General features: G+C 47.0%; 1 protein-coding gene across 1 annotated transcript in view; it reads left to right on the top strand.

Moving 5' to 3' along the window:
• The first annotated feature begins 1184 nt into the window (after positions 1-1184).
• quo (quattro) overlaps positions 1185-17474 on the top strand; it is a 32518-nt gene continuing 16228 nt past the window's right edge. The window contains exons 1-3 of the mRNA XM_012829311.3: positions 1185-1825; positions 14333-14530; positions 15096-16944. Of these exons, the coding sequence (XP_012684765.2) occupies positions 1823-1825; positions 14333-14530; positions 15096-16944 (2050 nt within the window). The 5' untranslated portion in view covers positions 1185-1822. The remainder of the gene's footprint in view (positions 1826-14332; positions 14531-15095; positions 16945-17474) is intronic.

Below are 17474 nucleotides of genomic sequence, written 5' to 3' on the forward strand. Positions count from 1 at the left end.
TCACCCCTTCTCCCCTTTAAGAGTGTCAGAGGACTGGAAGAGAAATGGTAACTGACCCTGAGTTTAAAACAAGTCTCTCTGTGTGCATGTGAGTGTTGTGTGTGTGCATGTGCGTATGTGTGTGCATGTGAGTGTTGTGTGTGTGCATGTGCGTATGTGTGTGCATGTGAGAGTTGTGTGTGTGTGTGTGTGTGTGTGTGTGTGTGTGCATGTGTGTGTGTGTGTGTGTGCACCAATGTGTGTGAGAGACTTGAGACAACATACACAGAAATGTAGGGTGTAACTGCATTCCAGGGGTGTGGAGTGTGGAGGGGGACATAGAAATGCTCTCTCTTATTCTCTCTCTCACACACACACACACGCACACACACACAAACACACACACATACACACACATATGCACATGCAAACACACATGCACACACACACACACACACATGCACACACATATGCATATACACGCATACACACACACACACACACACACACACACACACACACACTCACTCACTCTCTCACACCCTCTCTGTGTCTTTGATGTGTCTTAAATACAGGACAGTGTGCATAAAAGCTGGCCAGAGGAAATGAATACACAGAGGAACTCTGAAGTCTATTGCCCTCTCTGTGATGAGAGACTGATTAAAATAGAGGTGTGTGTGCGTGTGTGTGTGTCTCTCTCTCTCTTTTTGTGTGAGTGAATGTGTGTATGTGTGTTTGTGTGTATGTACTCAAACACACACACTGAGGACCTCTCTCCAGAGAGATTAAAATAGAGAAGGGGGCTCTGAAGGAGGGGTTGAGCTCCTTTTAACTTCTATGAACTCTTCCAAGAATGTATTCATAGTGTGTGTGTGTGTGTCTCTCTCTCTCTCTATGTGTGTGTGTGTGTGTGTGTGTGTGTGTGTGTGTGTGTGTGTGTGTGTGTGTGTGTGTGTCTGTCTGTCTGTCTGTCTGTCTGTCTGTCTGTCTGTGTGTGTCTGTTTGTCTGTCTGTCTGTGTGTGTAAGTGCATTTTGATTTTTTTATATAGGCAGACATTTAGATTTGTGTCAGTGTGCATAGTTTGTGTGTCTCTGTGTCCGAAAGCAAAAACTGATCTGTGAGACAGAGGGAGAGAAAGTAAAAAGGCAACTCTGAGAGAAAGTAGAAAGGCAGAGAAATAAAGAAAGAAAGAAGAATGAGAAGAAGAGATAGAAGGAAATAAATATAAGAAGTTGGGGAGGAAGAAAGAACACAAAAATGACAAAAGAAAGACAGAAAAAGGAAAGATTACAAAAGAAAAAGAAAGAACAGAATAGAACAGAAAAAGAGTGAGATTGAGATCCAGAGTGGCTGCTGAGAAAAAGTATAAAAATGGCTTGAGGGGGATTTCCTCTGAAAGAGAAAGCCTTTCTCCTCCCCCTTTCAGTCTCTCTCCCTCTTACAGACACACACACATGCATACACACACACTCCCCCTTCTCTCTCTCTCTCTCTCTCCTTCCAATTGTCTGTGTGGACAGAAAGCAGGCAAGCAGGCAGTGGAGCAACAGGCTGTCTAACGCTCAGAGCCTGCCACTCTTAGCTCTGAGGCTACTTGTGAAAACTCTCACCAGGATGGGAACTCTCCCGTTTCGAGCCGTCCTCTCCCAGACACACCCCTGGACACTCCTGCCGCAAGGGCACGCTTACGGGGACGAATGACCATGGGAGCAAAACAAGCAAGTCTCTGAGGAGCAGATAGCTCTTCTGTTTTTGGTTTTGGTTTGGTGTTTTTTTTAAAAGGACTGGAATAACAGACGGAAAATAATGACAACTGGATAAGTGACAAAACTGCCGGCAAGATGGTTAGTATAAACTTGAGTTTCTTTTTCTGCTTTCAGGATGCAGGTCTGTGTGTTAAGCCTGTTCCACTGACCCACTGACTGCCCGGGGACTGCTGTGTTGTATATGGTTGGGATGGGTACCTAAAGTGCAGGCTCCCGCCAGTCATTCTCAGTACTCTTTTATAAACGTTTTACTTCTCAACTTTACTACGTTACTGGTTTGTGTCCAAAGTTCTTGAGTGTACTTTGTCTTGGGAGTTTAGTATGCTCATGGGGAACTTTCCTTTGTTTTGTAAACAATCTGTTCAACAGCTTAGCTTGACATGCTCAGCTGGAAACACCTGTTGTTAGGGCTTGTTGTATCAGAGAACGCATCTCCAACTATCAAGACAACAGTTAATTACATGGCACATTGAAAGTTTTAATTTGTACTACCACGCCTGGCACATTGAAAGTTTTATTTTGCACTATCACGCGCCTTTTACAACTTTGGACTTTGTTCTAAAGTGTGCCCAACCTGAGGTTGAAACTTTTGGATTCCTCTTTTGAGTGCTACCCGGGTATTCTTCTTTTAGTGTAAGAGAGAAAAAGAGAGAGAGAGAGAGAGCTGTGTGTCTTTGTTTTTGTTGCGATAGCAACACTCGAGTCTTGATGGGAATAATGTGAGCCGTCCAGATAGACAATGCGGGTGGCCACGCATCTGTTGAACACTTTGGAACTCCTAGTTTTGGTGTGGTTCTGCATTGTAAACTCGGCAGTGGCTGCGTTGTTCTCTGATAATTCTTGTATCTCGGTGGAACTCCATCCTACGGTGAATGTTTATAGTTGGCATTCCTGTTGCTCTGGTAGGGTTCTTATGAGGTTGATGTGCTTGGAAAGTCAGAGAGCTATGAAATACTGCTCAAGCTCGGGCTTGAATCAACACACACAGACAGACACACGGACACACACACACACACACACACACACACACACACACACACACACACACACACACACACACACACACACACACACATTCACAAACTCTGAAGGACATGAATACATACACACACTTGGCTGTCACTCACAGGTTTCTGTTTGACTGACTCCTCTGTGTTCAGTGAGGGTGCCTTGGCTCCATGACGGATGTAAACCCTGAATGACAGCCCGCAGACTAAACCACTTAACCAATCAGAATTATTGAATTATCCTACGCTATGTGTGCGTGACCCAGATTTGTACTATTCTTTAACGGAGGTAAAATCCCAGGTTTGCAGTACAGTTGGATCATCCATATCCACTTAGCTTGTCTGGTGGGAGTTTTATAATGTAAACGCAATGGCAATGGCCATTCTCACTGACCCCCCTACGCCCAGGTTAACTGCAGAACATGTGTGTTCAATTTCCATCCGGTCCTAATGACATGGCTCAGCACCGGGCTAATTTGAATGGTGTGTGTGTGTGTGTGTGTGTGTGTGTGTGTGTGTGTGTGTGTGTTTGTGTGTGTGTTTGATTGTCCACATCATCCTACTCCAGATTCAAGTTTACATAAAAACAGTCCCTACATACAGAGACACTACAACACACACACACACACACACACACACACACACACACACACACACACACACACACACACACACACACACACACACACACACACACACACACACACACACACACACACACACACACAAAGAGCACATAGAATAATGAGACATTCCCAGAAAACCTGCTGCACACAATGAGATGACAGGATGGAACTGTCCACTGTCAAACAGATACACTAGCTGACTGTTTTACTCTCTATCGTAGCTGTATATAATCTGAAATGAAAACAGCAGTTTGAAATGTGGCACAGCAGTCATGGAATGGCCTTGGAGAAGTTTGACGGAGGCCTTTTCAGTGTTGTCTGGAACCCTAAAGTTAGAGCCTTGCAAAGCTATTTCCTGATATACTACAAGTCTCAAAGTGTCCCATTCTGTAACTCATTCATGAGATGCACACACACACACACCCACACACACACAAACTCAGGCGCACACACACCCAGACATACACTCACACATACACTCAGACACTTGTGATTACGTATAAACAGATAAACCTAGATTGTGTGGGCTTGGCAGTGGATGCGCAGGTCAACAGACATTTGGCAGCAGTGGGCAGATTCACAGCTGCCCTCAGACTAAACAGCCCCAGAGCATCTTGCCCCCGCCGCCCCCCCGCCCCCTACCTCTCCCTGTCTCTGTGCCTCGGCCAAGGCCTGATCAGCACATCAAATCACATCACACAGCAGCAGCAGCAGCCTCTGGAGGATAGTCCAGATAGTCCAGTCACCAGCTGATCAGAGGTAGTCTAACATGGACATTACGTGAGAGGCAGTCTAACACGGACACTACGTGAGAGGGCTTGGTGTTAAACTGTGAAATGTCATCATGTTTGCCAATCAGTGACATTGACATCAGACATTATGACATACTTGGAATGTAGACAGCCATAGTTTGGCTGGGCTTAGTCATGTTATGGTGTTATGGAGAGGACCTGACAAAATGTGAGGTATCTATGTAATAGAAAAGGCTATAACATAACTGCAGTGTATACACATAAGTGTTAGAGTGATAAGGAATGTGTGCTGCGTTAGAGTAAGCCATATGGGACCATACAGCTCTGTTTCAGTCACTAATGAGACTGGGCCAAGCCTCCCAGTGACAACTTGCTTTGGCTTGGTGCCCTCTTGTTATCTGTGATTATCGCTCATCTGTTTGACTTTTAGGACATGAGGCTGGGGTTGGCCAAATGTTGAACCTGAGGGGTTACACACTGTAAACAGTTTTATTTATCTGAAGAGAAGAAAAGAGAAAAGAATTGGAAAGAAAAAGTAAACAATAGACGTTTACAGAAAAAAATGAGGCACTCGCTTTGGAAACCCCCTCAAGTCCAGCTACTGGACACGGCACTCTCCCTCCTCAGCTACAGTGGCAGAGGAGTTTGGAATGCATTAGAGGGGAACAAACAGCATCTGTCGACTGTCAGTCTTAGACAAGCTCCTCATACAGACACACACACTCACACACACACACACACACACACACACGCACACACGCTTACACACGCTGTTAATGTGTCCACTCCGGCACTGCTTCCCAGAAACAGACAGACACACACACACACACACACACACACACACACACACACACACACACACACACACACACACACACACACACACACACACAGTCTTTAACTTCACTGATGGTACCCCCATTACTTTGCTGCGAGTGTAAAAACATTTAGCGAGGCGTTTTTTGGGCCAAGCCTAAAAACAGATCCACGGACTGAAAAGTCGCCCCTTGAGGTATCCAACTTTCCAGGCTATTTAGCCTGGCAGATCACACTGTACGTAGAACACCCTGAAAGCAAACAAACAAAAATGTTTCCATTTTTCCAGCACTCTGCAGTCCTGAAACAGATTCACCTGATAAAAGCACTGTTCCCAGGGAGGCACTGGAAGGGGTAAGGGGCTGGGGGTTGGGGTGGGTGAGGTCTTAGAAGTGGGTTTGAGAGCAGAGATGGCTTTGTTTTGTCATGCTAATTGAGTGGGCTAGTACAGCAGCTGGAAGAATGCCAAGCAAGATGCATTAAGAAAAAAGAGAAAAAAAGAAAGGAATGAAGAAAAGAAAGGAGGTAATGAAAGCAAGTACAACGATGTTGATGTTGCTCTACACGGGAATCCAAACATACCTCAACTGTAATCAATTCTTTTTTTTGTACATTCGGGAAATGTTTTGCCTGTAATAGGTTGTAAGTTTAGCCTTCTCAAAAGTTAAGACTATTAGAGGAATATTTCTATCTCCAAGGTGTTAAAGTACACCCAACTATTCGACAGGGCCCTTTAATGCCTCTGTAGCCTCTCCAACTGTCAACTTGCCCATTTATGGCTTATACATCAACACTGGAAGCACCAGATTTTCTTTTCCTGAGATATGACCCCGCTGAGGACCCGTATCGAGTTACTCATAGATACATTGAGGGAACTGCCGAGCACCCTGGCTTAATTGTATTACAAACAGGGCCACACAGACACAATGTGTGGTGGGTTGCCAGATGCAAGGCTTGCTGTTTGCATGCCAAATGAGTGGTGAGCTCTTGCAAATCCTCCCTGTGCTCTGGCAGTCTCCAGTGACTCTGCAGAAGGAATTACTCAAAGCACTGATGATTTACCTGTGTTTGGAAAGGGAACACATGGTTTGGGAAGTTTAGTACATGCACCAATGGTCCAATTTTTTTTGCACAGGACATCAGGATGTTTTCACAAGACTTTCACACTCACTTACACGAGGAATATGATAGCAAAGAAAAGTGCTGAGATGCTGTTTTGGCTTTTAGCTGTTTACTTAGGCAACACGAGAAATCTGACACCGAATGCCAAAACGAGCCCTGGGGTTACTGATTTTCCACATGGAGGGAAACAGGACACACAATCTATTGTCTGCGAGGGATATTAACTTTTTACCGACTCACTGTCACAAAGAAGAAGCCCATGTTGCATAGGCCTCCAGTCCATCGGAGATAAATACATAGCCTGGCTACATCTGAGGGCCATAGGATAGAGAGGTAAATAGAGTGATAGAAGTGTGGACTAGATGGATGGATGATGGACGAGTAGAAAACTGGACAGGCGCTGAGCTCTTCCTGGGCATTTCTGGGTGAGTGAGTGAGTGAGTGAGTGACAGAGGTGGACAGACTGGCAGATGGCTGGAGGGCATTTTCCCGGGTGGAGTCCAGTCTCCCTCAGTTTGAGGGGGGTGGAAGGATTTAAAGTGGGCTGACCTGCCTCAACAGTAAAGCTTTCGGCCCCCTGACAAAAAACACCCCTCTGAGCGGATTTAAACAAGAGTGGCATAGATACAAAGACAGCAGTGTCTCCCCCGAGTGCTTCCTCCTCCCCCCCTGTGAAGAAAGACAGTGGAGAGGAGAAGAGAGAGAGAGAGAGAGAGCGAGAGAGAGAGAGAGAGAGAGAGAGAGAGAGAGAGAGAGAGAGCATGTTGACATCAAGGGGGGTGTCTTGCAGTTTGACAGCCTGGGATGACTTTCTTTAAGTCTGCCAGGGTTTTTATTCTTTTAATGCGTTAAATCAGAGGTGGTAGGCAGGAATGATTTGACTCTGTTTTAAGGCCTCTCCCTTTGTGTCCAAGGCTTTCCTCTCTTTGGAACATCAAAGATGCATTCACAGTTTACAGAAAAAAAGATGTTTTGGCCGTGCCCCTTCGCGTGACTGCCAAAAATGAGAATCTGAGAGCAATTGGAGGTTATTGACTCAAGAGGAGAAGAAAAATATGCCTTGAAGAGTGTGTTGCAACTTATTTTATGTGATGTTTCAAAGAGGTCCAGTCTGACTTCTGTAAAAACCCTTTTCTGTAGCACACCATGTACACAGCTTTAATTCGCTGTGAGGTTTTAAGCTTACATTGTAGTTACATTGTGTTCTTGTGTCGTGTGGGAGTTGAAAGAGATAGCATGCAGCATGCTAGTACTGGCATCTTTTTCAAATAAATGTTCATGGTATATGGTAATGTGAAGGACAGATAAACACACCTGTCGTCCCAACCCGCCGATTAGCCTATGCAGTGTGCAGTTCTGTGGTTCAAGTCGGACCTCCCCAACGTGTGCTTTTGCAGTAGTTACATTGCTAGTTTTCGAATAAAAACACTTGAATGCAATGTCTTGTATTTTGTGTGTTGTTTGGGAGTTTAAAGTAATTAAAAAAGGAGCCACAAAGACAGAAGGAGAAGCATGGGGGGGGGGGGGGGGGGGGGGGGTAAGAAAGTGAACAAGAGAGAATCACACAAGGTCTGCACACCTAAGCAAAACTTCACTGTCAATCTGTCCTCAGGCGTTGCAGAGGCTACAACCTCCATGACAAATGCACCTTTCAGTTAGGGCACAACAATGCGTGTTGAACAAAGACTGCTGTCAGCTCCTGAAGCCTTTGTGTGGTGGTCCTGGGTTCACACAGGGCAATAGCTCACACCAGCTTAAAGATGTGACAAAGGTGTTCAGCTACAGACTGCTCCCAGAGAGCACATGCAGTTGAAATGGCCTCTACATCTGCATTGCAAACTAGATATGCTAAACCATCATCATTGGTTGGAATCATTTGGCTCCTGGCTATCTATGCTGGCGATCTTCTGTCTTATGCTAACATTCTTGCTAATAGAACTTACCTTTTTCTTTAAGCTGCAGTAGGGAACCTTTATAAAAATAACTTTTTGTCATATCTGCTTAAACTGTCACCATGTCCTGATAGTAGTACACAAGTAGTACAGTTCACTCCATAGCTTGGAGAGAGTACAACTTCCAGGTCCCTCCCCCTCCTTCTCCTCCCTTTCAGATGTTTGTTGTTAGATGTTTGTTTTGATAACAGAAACTGTTGTGAATAGTGCTAAATAAGCAGGAAACCATTTATGAGAACATTAAGCGGTGAGAGCACAGGCACACATAAATATCAGGACCAACACCAAACCAATACGACTGCCTGGGCACTTCTCAAAGATATCTTCAGCAACTTTCAAATAAAACAACGCTAACCAGTAGTCTTATTATCGTAAACAAGCTAACATTAGCCCAACTGCAACATAACAGTATGAGCTATACGCTATGGAGTGTTAACCATTACCATCTTGTCTTTATGGTTACTTTTTTCGGAAATCAAATCAAACATAAATCAAGCGGCCCTGTCAAGCAGAAATGTGGCTAACTCAGCATCAGTTTTGAATCCTTTCAGGTCTGCTCACCGAAGAAATTGGGCTTGGCTTGACCGAGTGAGAGGGGGGCTACCCACAGCGTGTGCCTGAGCATTGATTGACACTTCGTCGGACACTCTTCCTGGCTCTGATTGGTTGTTTCGATTCGGTTGCGGTGGATTTTTGCATATGACATTAGGAGCAATAGGTGGAGCCAGAGGAGACAGTTTTAGCAAATATAACAAAAAGTTATTTTTATAAGAGTTTACTTCTGCAGCTTTAATGGGCAGGTTTTGAAATGTTCCCATATTCCATCCCATTTGAGAATGCATACTGAGTGAATACTGTCATCCTTACTAAAGTCAACTCATAATGTCAAGCACTACTCAGCTCAACTCAGGCATTCAAAATATGCTCCTCAGCCAGTAACCATTCACAGTCATCTGTTCATTGTTTCGCTCAGTTTCTGAGGTAAAATATGCAGTTTATGTATGAGCTGAAATTCCATCCCTCACTTCCTGATTCCATGGAGACGTCTTTTTTTTAAGCTGCTGTCAGAATCAGTGAAGCTGTTCCCACCTGGAATTAGAATGCGTCTCCACATGCGTATTGAGTGACCACTTGTGATTGGAGCTCACTTCCCTGCCCTATATGGAAATAAACATGAGTATCATGCATTGTTGTTTTTAATCGCCAGGCGGAGGCAGAAATGCACTTCCTGAACCTAGTCTGGTGGTAATGAAAAGAAGACGACAAATTAATCAAAACATTACAGACTGGGTCTATTCCTTGGCATGTTCTCTAGGCAAACCCAAGATGTTTGATGCATTCGTAATATATCTCTATGGGTTTTTTTTTTTTATTTAAAAAAGAGCAATGTTCTTTTTTTAAATATGGCACTGTTGAGTGTGTAGTTCCGCTTACGCAGGACACATTCCCATACAAACTGCTAAAAGAATGTGGCCATATGCGTCCCAGACCACCTCCGAATTTGGCCTGAGCGATCAGATCTCAATGCATTCTCAATGCGTCTCGAGTGCATTCGCACCCATACGTGAACAGCTTCAGTGTGGCGGGCCATCATCCCCTCACCGGTCCCAGCCAAGTGTGCTTCAGGGCGGACTGCAGTCGCTAAAAGCTCTGTTTGTGTTAGATGTCAGAGTTTATCAAATAGGCAAAGCCTCCTAATACTACAAGTGTGTATCACATCAGCCTGCAGGGAACAACCTGACAGCTAGTGAAGGGTTGATTTTGGGTTATGTGTGTGTTTCTGTGTGTGTGTGTGTGTGTGTGTGTGTGTGTTTGTGTATATATGGTTTTGTGCTTCCCTGGACCGAAGCTCTGTTGAACTGCGTATGGCCCCCTGACTGGCTGGAATGCTGGCCGGGGCGATGGGTGTAATCGGAGCCAAACCAGAGAGAGAGAGAGATTGAGCGAGTGAGATCCCTGACACGGCACTGCTGGCTGACTGGCTGGCTGACTGACTATGAGAGAGAGAGAGAGAGAGAGAGAGAGAGAGAGAGAGGAAAAGAGAGTGAGGAGAGAAGGAGAGAGGGAAAGAGAGTGAGGAGAGAAGGAGATGAGGGAAAGAGAGAGAGGAGAGATGGAGAGAGGGAAAGAGAGAGAGAGGAGAGAGAGGCAAAGAGAGAGGAGAGAAAGAGAGAGAGAAAGAACGTGAATGGACCTGTCTCTGCTCCAGAAATAGAGTGATGGCTGTTAACTGGCTGGGTGAAGCAGCGGCCAGGGAGATAAGGCAGAGCCGAAGCAGTCGCATGCAAACACACACACACACACATACACACACACACACACACACACACACACACACACACACACACACACACACACTGTTGCCCTGGTCAGAGGCCACACAACCAGGAGGATGAGGCCTGTGCTTTGATGAGACCACCGTGGAAGCAGGCAAAATGAAAATGACAGGATGCAAGGGCCGAGTGCGGATGTGTATATGTGTGTGTGTGTGTGTGTGTGTGTGTGTGTGTGTGTGTGTGTGTGTGTGTGTGTGTGTGTGTGTGTGTGTGTGTAGGTGTTGGTGTATGTGTATGTGCGCACACAGTAAATGGTCAGTGTGACTCACCCTGCTCAGGGTTGCTGTAATAGCTGGAAGAGCTGGAACACAAACGCAGTCACCTAAACAGTTCATGCCCAGACACCTAAATCAAGACGTGATGCTTTGGCCTCTTCATGAAGAGAGAAAAATAGTGTGTTAATGTGCGTGTATTTGTATAAGTGTGTCTGTCTGTGTGTTTGTGTGCGTGTGTGTGTGTGTGTGTGTGTGTGTGTGTGTATGTGTGTGTGTGTGAGAGAGGGAGGGGGATCAGAGGTGAGGACATGAGCAAGGACCATGAAGACTTGCTTGTAATCCTGTGTGCTGAGGTGTTTCTCCTCTGAGTTCCTTGTCATTGGGGATTTTAATTACCCGGTTGCCACCAAAACCAATGCCCCCAGGGCCTACGGTGGACCAATTAAAATACAACAGCTGAATAAACACTGCACAACCAGTTAGTAACCTCCTTACATATATTCAAGACATTTATATATTTATATTCGCTTTATAATACAAGACGGCTGGGTATGCATATGTGTGTCAGACTTCAGTTAGTGTCCCCAGACCCCCCTGCGTGCCCCCCGCCCCATGCTGCAGGAACACCTTTAACAGTCCACCACAGAGCTGGATGGGGGTCCGAGTGACTCAGAACTGAAAGTGTAGTGGCCTACAGGCCAGACAGTACATCATCTCTCCTCGGTGCAACCCCAGCTGCAACGCATTACACGTTAAGTGCTGCAGCATAAACACACAGCACCAGCGCAGCGCCGCGAGAGCCGTGCCCGGCCTCGGCAGAAGCCTGCGAGAAGGATCCAATCAACTGATGAGGACCAGAGAGGACTCACAGTGGTGATGAGGCAGCATTCCTTTCCGGTGAGGGAGCGGCCTTTGGCCAGTTCGCTGCCGCGGGACCCTCGCGGTGTGGCGGCAGCGGATTTATTTGTGGGTGAGCTATCAGAGAGTCCTGGCAGTGGATCTGAGTCACTGTTTTGTGAGGCTCAGCAAATCTCTCCATAATGGTGCTCATTCAGCTCTGAATTGTAAATGACACCGAGAAATCGGTTAAGACTGTGATGATTAAGGCAGCCTTCCTGTAACAAGAGAGAAATGAGAGATTTTTCTTTTAGTGTCTTTTGGTGTGTTTAAGTGTGTGTGTTTGTGTGTATGTACAGTATGTGTGTGTTTGAATGTGTGTGTTTGTGTGTACCTATGTATACATGTGTGTGTTTGTGTGTGTTTCTGGGGGTATTTAAGTCTGTGTGTGTGAGTGTGTATATGTGTTTGCACACATACGTGTGTCTATGTGTGTGTTTATACGCATTTGTGTGTCCAGGATGTGTTTATTCAAGGCCAAGTGTGGCATTTCCCCGCTGAAGGAGGCTAATTTAGGCAGAAGCTATATGGGGAGGCTGTCCCATTAGTGGTTTATGAGATCAACGCTGTGGTCAGGTCAGGGATGTGTCAACAACCACCATACGGTTGGTGTGTCCTGGGTATGTGTGAGTGTGTGTGTGTGTGTGTGCGTGTGCGTGTGCGTGTGTGTGTGTTTGTGAGTGTGTCTTTCCACATATGTGTGCAAGAACTCTTACCACATATTGTGAAGAATCCTGCATTGCTTTGAAGCCCATTATTAGATGACCCAATACCAAGGGCCAGGGCACTCATCTCAGCACCTCTATAGACACCTATAGACACCTGTCGACACCATCAGTGTGGCCCGCTCCCCTTGAAAGCCGTGTGTTGCCTGAAAGCCGACAGTGACAGAGGATGTCAGGTGTTGCCTCAGACATGCCTGAACTCTGAATGGCAGCCTGACAGCCTGACAGCTCACCGCAGCAGACATGGCACGCTCATGCTCACGCTCACGCTCACGCTCTGCCTCGCTGCCAGCGAGCATAACAGCACTTCAGAGGTTTGTAAATCCCCCTCTCGTGCATGAGATGGTTTTTTGTCTGGCAACACCGCAGTGATGTATTCTCCTGGTAGGAGGCCAGTTGTGATGAGGTTCAGTGTGGGAGGCGAGGCTGAGGCTCTGAGGCTCTGAGGCTGTGGTGTAGTGCCTCTTGGGTGGGTTGTGTATCCGTGCCGAGCCGATGGAGAGAAACCTGACCTGATGTTCATTGGCATAGTGATCTAAAACAGACATGCCCGCTAAACATTCAGAGCGTGCCGGACTATGTTTAAGGCAGGGCTTCACACACATGGATCTACACATTTAACCAACTCAGATCACACACACACACACACACACACACACACACACACACACACACACACACACACACACACACACACACACACACACCAAAACACACTTGCATCCAAGTTTGTAGAAAATAAACATACCAAGATGGAGAAATACTTCACAGACAAATACACATTTACATTCACATGCACTCACAAAGTAAATACAAGAACTGGCAAAGATAAGAACACACACACACACACACACACACACACACACACACACACACACACACACACACACACACACACACACACACACACACACACGAACACGCACACAAAGTCAATATCTTTCCTTTTCCCTTTCATCTCACTCTTCCTCCTCTTGGGGCTTAAGATTAAAAGAGCATGTTTTCTTTGCCTTTCTCTTACTCACTTCTACCACTATAGATAAAGCATCTGATTCCAGCTCTCTTGCAAGATGTGCACCGAATCTAATGAGGTGTATCTTGGACCAGCCTGAAACAGTCTCGGGCACATAGTTACTGCCGTCTGAAGAAATGGCAACCAGATCACACCATGTTGGAATTGATTTTCGCTAAGCAATCACAGCCTTGATCTCTAAAGAATACCAGGCTCTTTTCATTTAAGTCTTCAGTGCATTTGAGATGGAAGAGACTGTGGCTGATGTTCAAGAGGCCTTTAAAGTGAAAGCACCTGGGCACAGTTCAGTCTGAAGGGACTTCTGAAAGAGCCAATGCACCATTTCAAGAAACAGCTCCTAATGTAGTTCTTTCGTCTTTATAGTTTCCCTTGATTGTGAAGCTCCAAGGCATTCTTTTGAATCAAAATGGCCCCACTACACTCCTTTTAAGCAGCATCTTTTTTCTCGAACAAAATACACCATAGAGAAAAATTCATTTCTCAATAGTGTGTTATGGTGTTCACACATACCATTATATACAATGGAATGACTTGTCATTGTCTTTAAACACAGCACACACTATTTGCCTTAACAATGTGCTTCACAGTTGTAGGAAGTGTTAACTGTATCTGATGTTTATTCATGTTTATTTAATGCAGCCTACATCACTTAATCTACTCTGTCTATAGATTTTCACAGTTGATGTAAATAGCAGTATTTTTCTAATAACCCTAATATGCCCAGGTACAGGCTACAGATATACTGTACCTTGACTAAATGTTTCATGGAATCTATCAAATCTCCTTTCCCTTAACTCCTACTTTAGTTCTTAGAAGGTTAAACTGATCTCTGAACTCATCTCTGCTCATGTGATTCACATACTTTCTCTCTCTCTCTCTCTCTCTCTCTCTATCTCTATCTCTCTCTCTCTCTCTCTCTCTCTTTCTCTCTCTGTCTCTCTCCCAGTCTTGCTCCTCTGTCATTGTGTTGCTCCTTGCCTCATTACAGAGGTTCATTCAGAGTGCAGTGTTGGCCCTGGTCCAGTCTAACAAACTCTCTCTCTCTCTCTCTCTCTTCATCTCTCTCTCTCTCTCTCTCTCTCTCTTCATCTCTTCATCTCTCAGAACCCCTCCTCTCTGGACTGGTCCATTCAGAGCACGCTGTCGTCTCTCTTCCCTCCCTTCGAGGCCACCGCTCCCACCGTGCTCAGCCAGCTCTTCCGCACCATCGAAGAGCGTTTCCAGGGAGACGCGCTGCAGTGCCTGCTGGACTTCCTCATACCGGCCAAGCACGTCCTGGAGAGCGTGCAGCAGGCGGCCTGCGTGAGTGTGTCACTCAAACGCAACAAAAGCGTCTTACTTACGCCGCCATTGCGGCATTTAATTAAGAAACCCCCAGAAGCATGTTATCAGGAGCAGGCTACACGAAACCAAAACAATACATAAGACACGTATTGTTGTGCCTGTATTATGCAATACGCCTGACAATAAACCACCACACTCTAATTAAAGCAGACAATGTGGATGATGATGGAGTCATGCCCATAACAACAGTACTTCACCGTCAGTTGTCACGCAGTGGAAGTTAGGGAATAACGTCACAGTTTAGCCCAAAATTCTTTTCAGATTTCACAATTGTGGTCAGAACTGCTTAACTTTTAGCCTTAACTATGGAGGTCAGAAAACAGTTCATCCCTTGGGTCTCTCAATTTCCATTCCATTCCATTCAACTTGTCCTTGCCAATTCCATTTCGCTCATGTAATTCTGCACTTATTCTACGCAGTTCAGTTCAGTTCAGTGTCTTTCAATGGAAGTTTGAATGGTGTCCTTATAAAGATGCCTCACAGAGGAGTCCATTAATGTTATCTTGTCTCTCTTGGTTAACAGGCTGCTTACTCAGGTGTGGTGTTCCGCCGCGAGGGCTGGCCGCTGTGCCTGCACGACCGCGTGGTGATCCAGCTTGCGCCCATCAACCCTCTGCTGCTCCGCCCCGGTGACTTCTACCTGCAGGTGGAGGCGTTCGGAGAACAGGCAGCCCGGATTGTCCTCAAGAGCCTCCTGGTGCAGGAGGAGGGCCTGGTGGAGCAGGGAAGCTTTGGCTCATCTCAGGGGAGTCTCGGGGTGGAGGAGACACCCATCCTGGAGACGTCCTACCCCTGTATATTCACCAAGGCCTGGCTTGAGGAGGTCAACGAGGGGAGACATGGCACGCCACTTCGCAAGTGTGTGCTCTCATCCGACCAGGGAGTGGTGAAAGTGCCCTGGGCCGAGATCGCCAAGCCCGAGTTTCTAGACCGCCCCAAGAGCGGAATCCCGAGCATGTCCTCGCCCCTGACGGGCATGGTGCTGCAGGACATCCAGACGGAGGCGTCCTCGTCGGAGGCCCAGTCATCCGTCCAAACCGATCTTTCGTCGCTAACCATGGAGACTGTTATCCTTCCGGCCAAAGATGGGATTGCCGTCTCTCTGCGCCTCACCGGCGGCAACTCCAAACTCGTCAAAGTGGACCAAGGAATGCCCGTCAGCAATCTGTCTGGTAAGCCAGTAGGCTGGGTGTCGCCCAACACTTGGGACACCAGGCTCAATCGGGAGATTGAGGGTGAGTATGTGGACCTGGTGGAGTTCAACAAGGAGAAGGAAGCCCTTGCTCTCAATAAGCCCATCACGCCCATGGTCCCCGTCCAAGGCCTCAAGCCAGTCAGACCTGCCCCTCCCGTCCCAAAACGGGACCGTCCTCCCCCAGGGGGCCCCAAAAAGCTATCGGTGGACCTGTGTACGCCCTGCAGCAAAGCAGTACCACTTACCCTAGACCTAGAGTCCAAGAACAGGCACCGTGAGTCGTACCTGGCTGCCTTAATGAACCCTGTTAATTTTGGGAGAAGTTTGCCACCTCTGGAAGAGACATGGACCGACACGGAGGAGCTGGACCTCAGCGCTGGAGGGTGTGGGGCCTGTCCAGGACAAACGCCTGAAGCCTGCCAGCCAGGCTACTCCTCTCAGACCACCCCTGAAGGGGCGAGTTCACAGAAGCCCAGACAGTCAGGGCCAACTGGGCAGCCATGTTGTACAGCAGACTGTGGGAGTCACCCAAAGAACACAGGGCCCCCTCCTCAGTCTCTGCAGCACTGCCACGAGCCAGAGTCCAGCAGAGGTCGGGGCGAACTTCAAAAAGGACATAACGGCCAGAAATTCCCCAGAACCCAAATGTTACGCAAACTTGGGCAGCAGTGCAAGCCATCTCCCGACACGGGCCTGGCCTGCCAGGGGTCCCCTGAGTTGGAGGAAGAGCGGCAGCAGCAGCAGACCCCCCTGGTGCCTCAGGACCCATGTCAAGCAAAACAACATAAAGCACCAGTTCAAAGCCAGACCCCACACCAGGCTGCCGGGCCACAAACTGTGCCCCCCACCAAGAGTCCACTGCACTCCTCGCCAGGAGCTGCAGGCCACCACCCAAACAGCCTTGGCGAGGTTACGCAGGGCGCTCCAGAGCACCTGGTCCAGGCAGAGGTCCTGAAGCTCTGGGGCAAGGGCAGGGCCAAGCAGCACTCCCTGTCGTCCGTGTCGGACTCGGCCCGAGAGTGCCTGCAGGCCCAGAGGATGCCCGGGAGGAGCCTGAGTGATGTCTGTCCTGAGGTCATCCCGACCGTCCGTGTCATCCACAACAAGAAGACCACAGCCTTTGGGTTGGTGTCCCCGAAAATGGACAGGAAACCCCTGTCCAAACAGTCCAAAAAAGGTAACGGCACGGAATGTTTTAACAGTCGATTCATGGTGTGGTTATTCTTTGAGTTTAGGTGAGCCTGGAACCTGCTCTTTCCACCTTCCAAACCATCTTTTCTGTACATGCACTGGTTAATAGGATGCAGTCCCTACCTACATGTGCTAGGATTTACATTTATGGTTTAGCACATGTATGACAACATATTCTAAACACGTCTTATAATGTAAACAAAGAATGAATATATGACGGAGATAGAAGGCCTGAGTCTGTGTCTTGGTATGAGATAATGCCAGGGCGAATCCTTTATAAACACACAGTGATTTAAGGAAAAACTGTGTGCTTGTGTGTGTCCACCAAAGAATGTGTCCATGCCTGGCAGGTCAAATGTGAGCAAAAAATAAGTGATGGGAGGTCAGAGTTTAAAGGGCAAGAGAGTTGGTGGTGTTCCAGAGGGGGAATTCCAGAGCCCTCCTCTGCCTCACCCTCTTGGGCAGAATGGAGGCATTCATGAGCGACCGGAAATAACTCAGACCTTACATCTCTAT

The sequence above is a fragment of the Clupea harengus genome, chromosome 5, assembly GCF_900700415.2.
Source record: "Clupea harengus chromosome 5, Ch_v2.0.2, whole genome shotgun sequence".
Classification (NCBI taxonomy): domain Eukaryota; kingdom Metazoa; phylum Chordata; class Actinopteri; order Clupeiformes; family Clupeidae; genus Clupea; species Clupea harengus.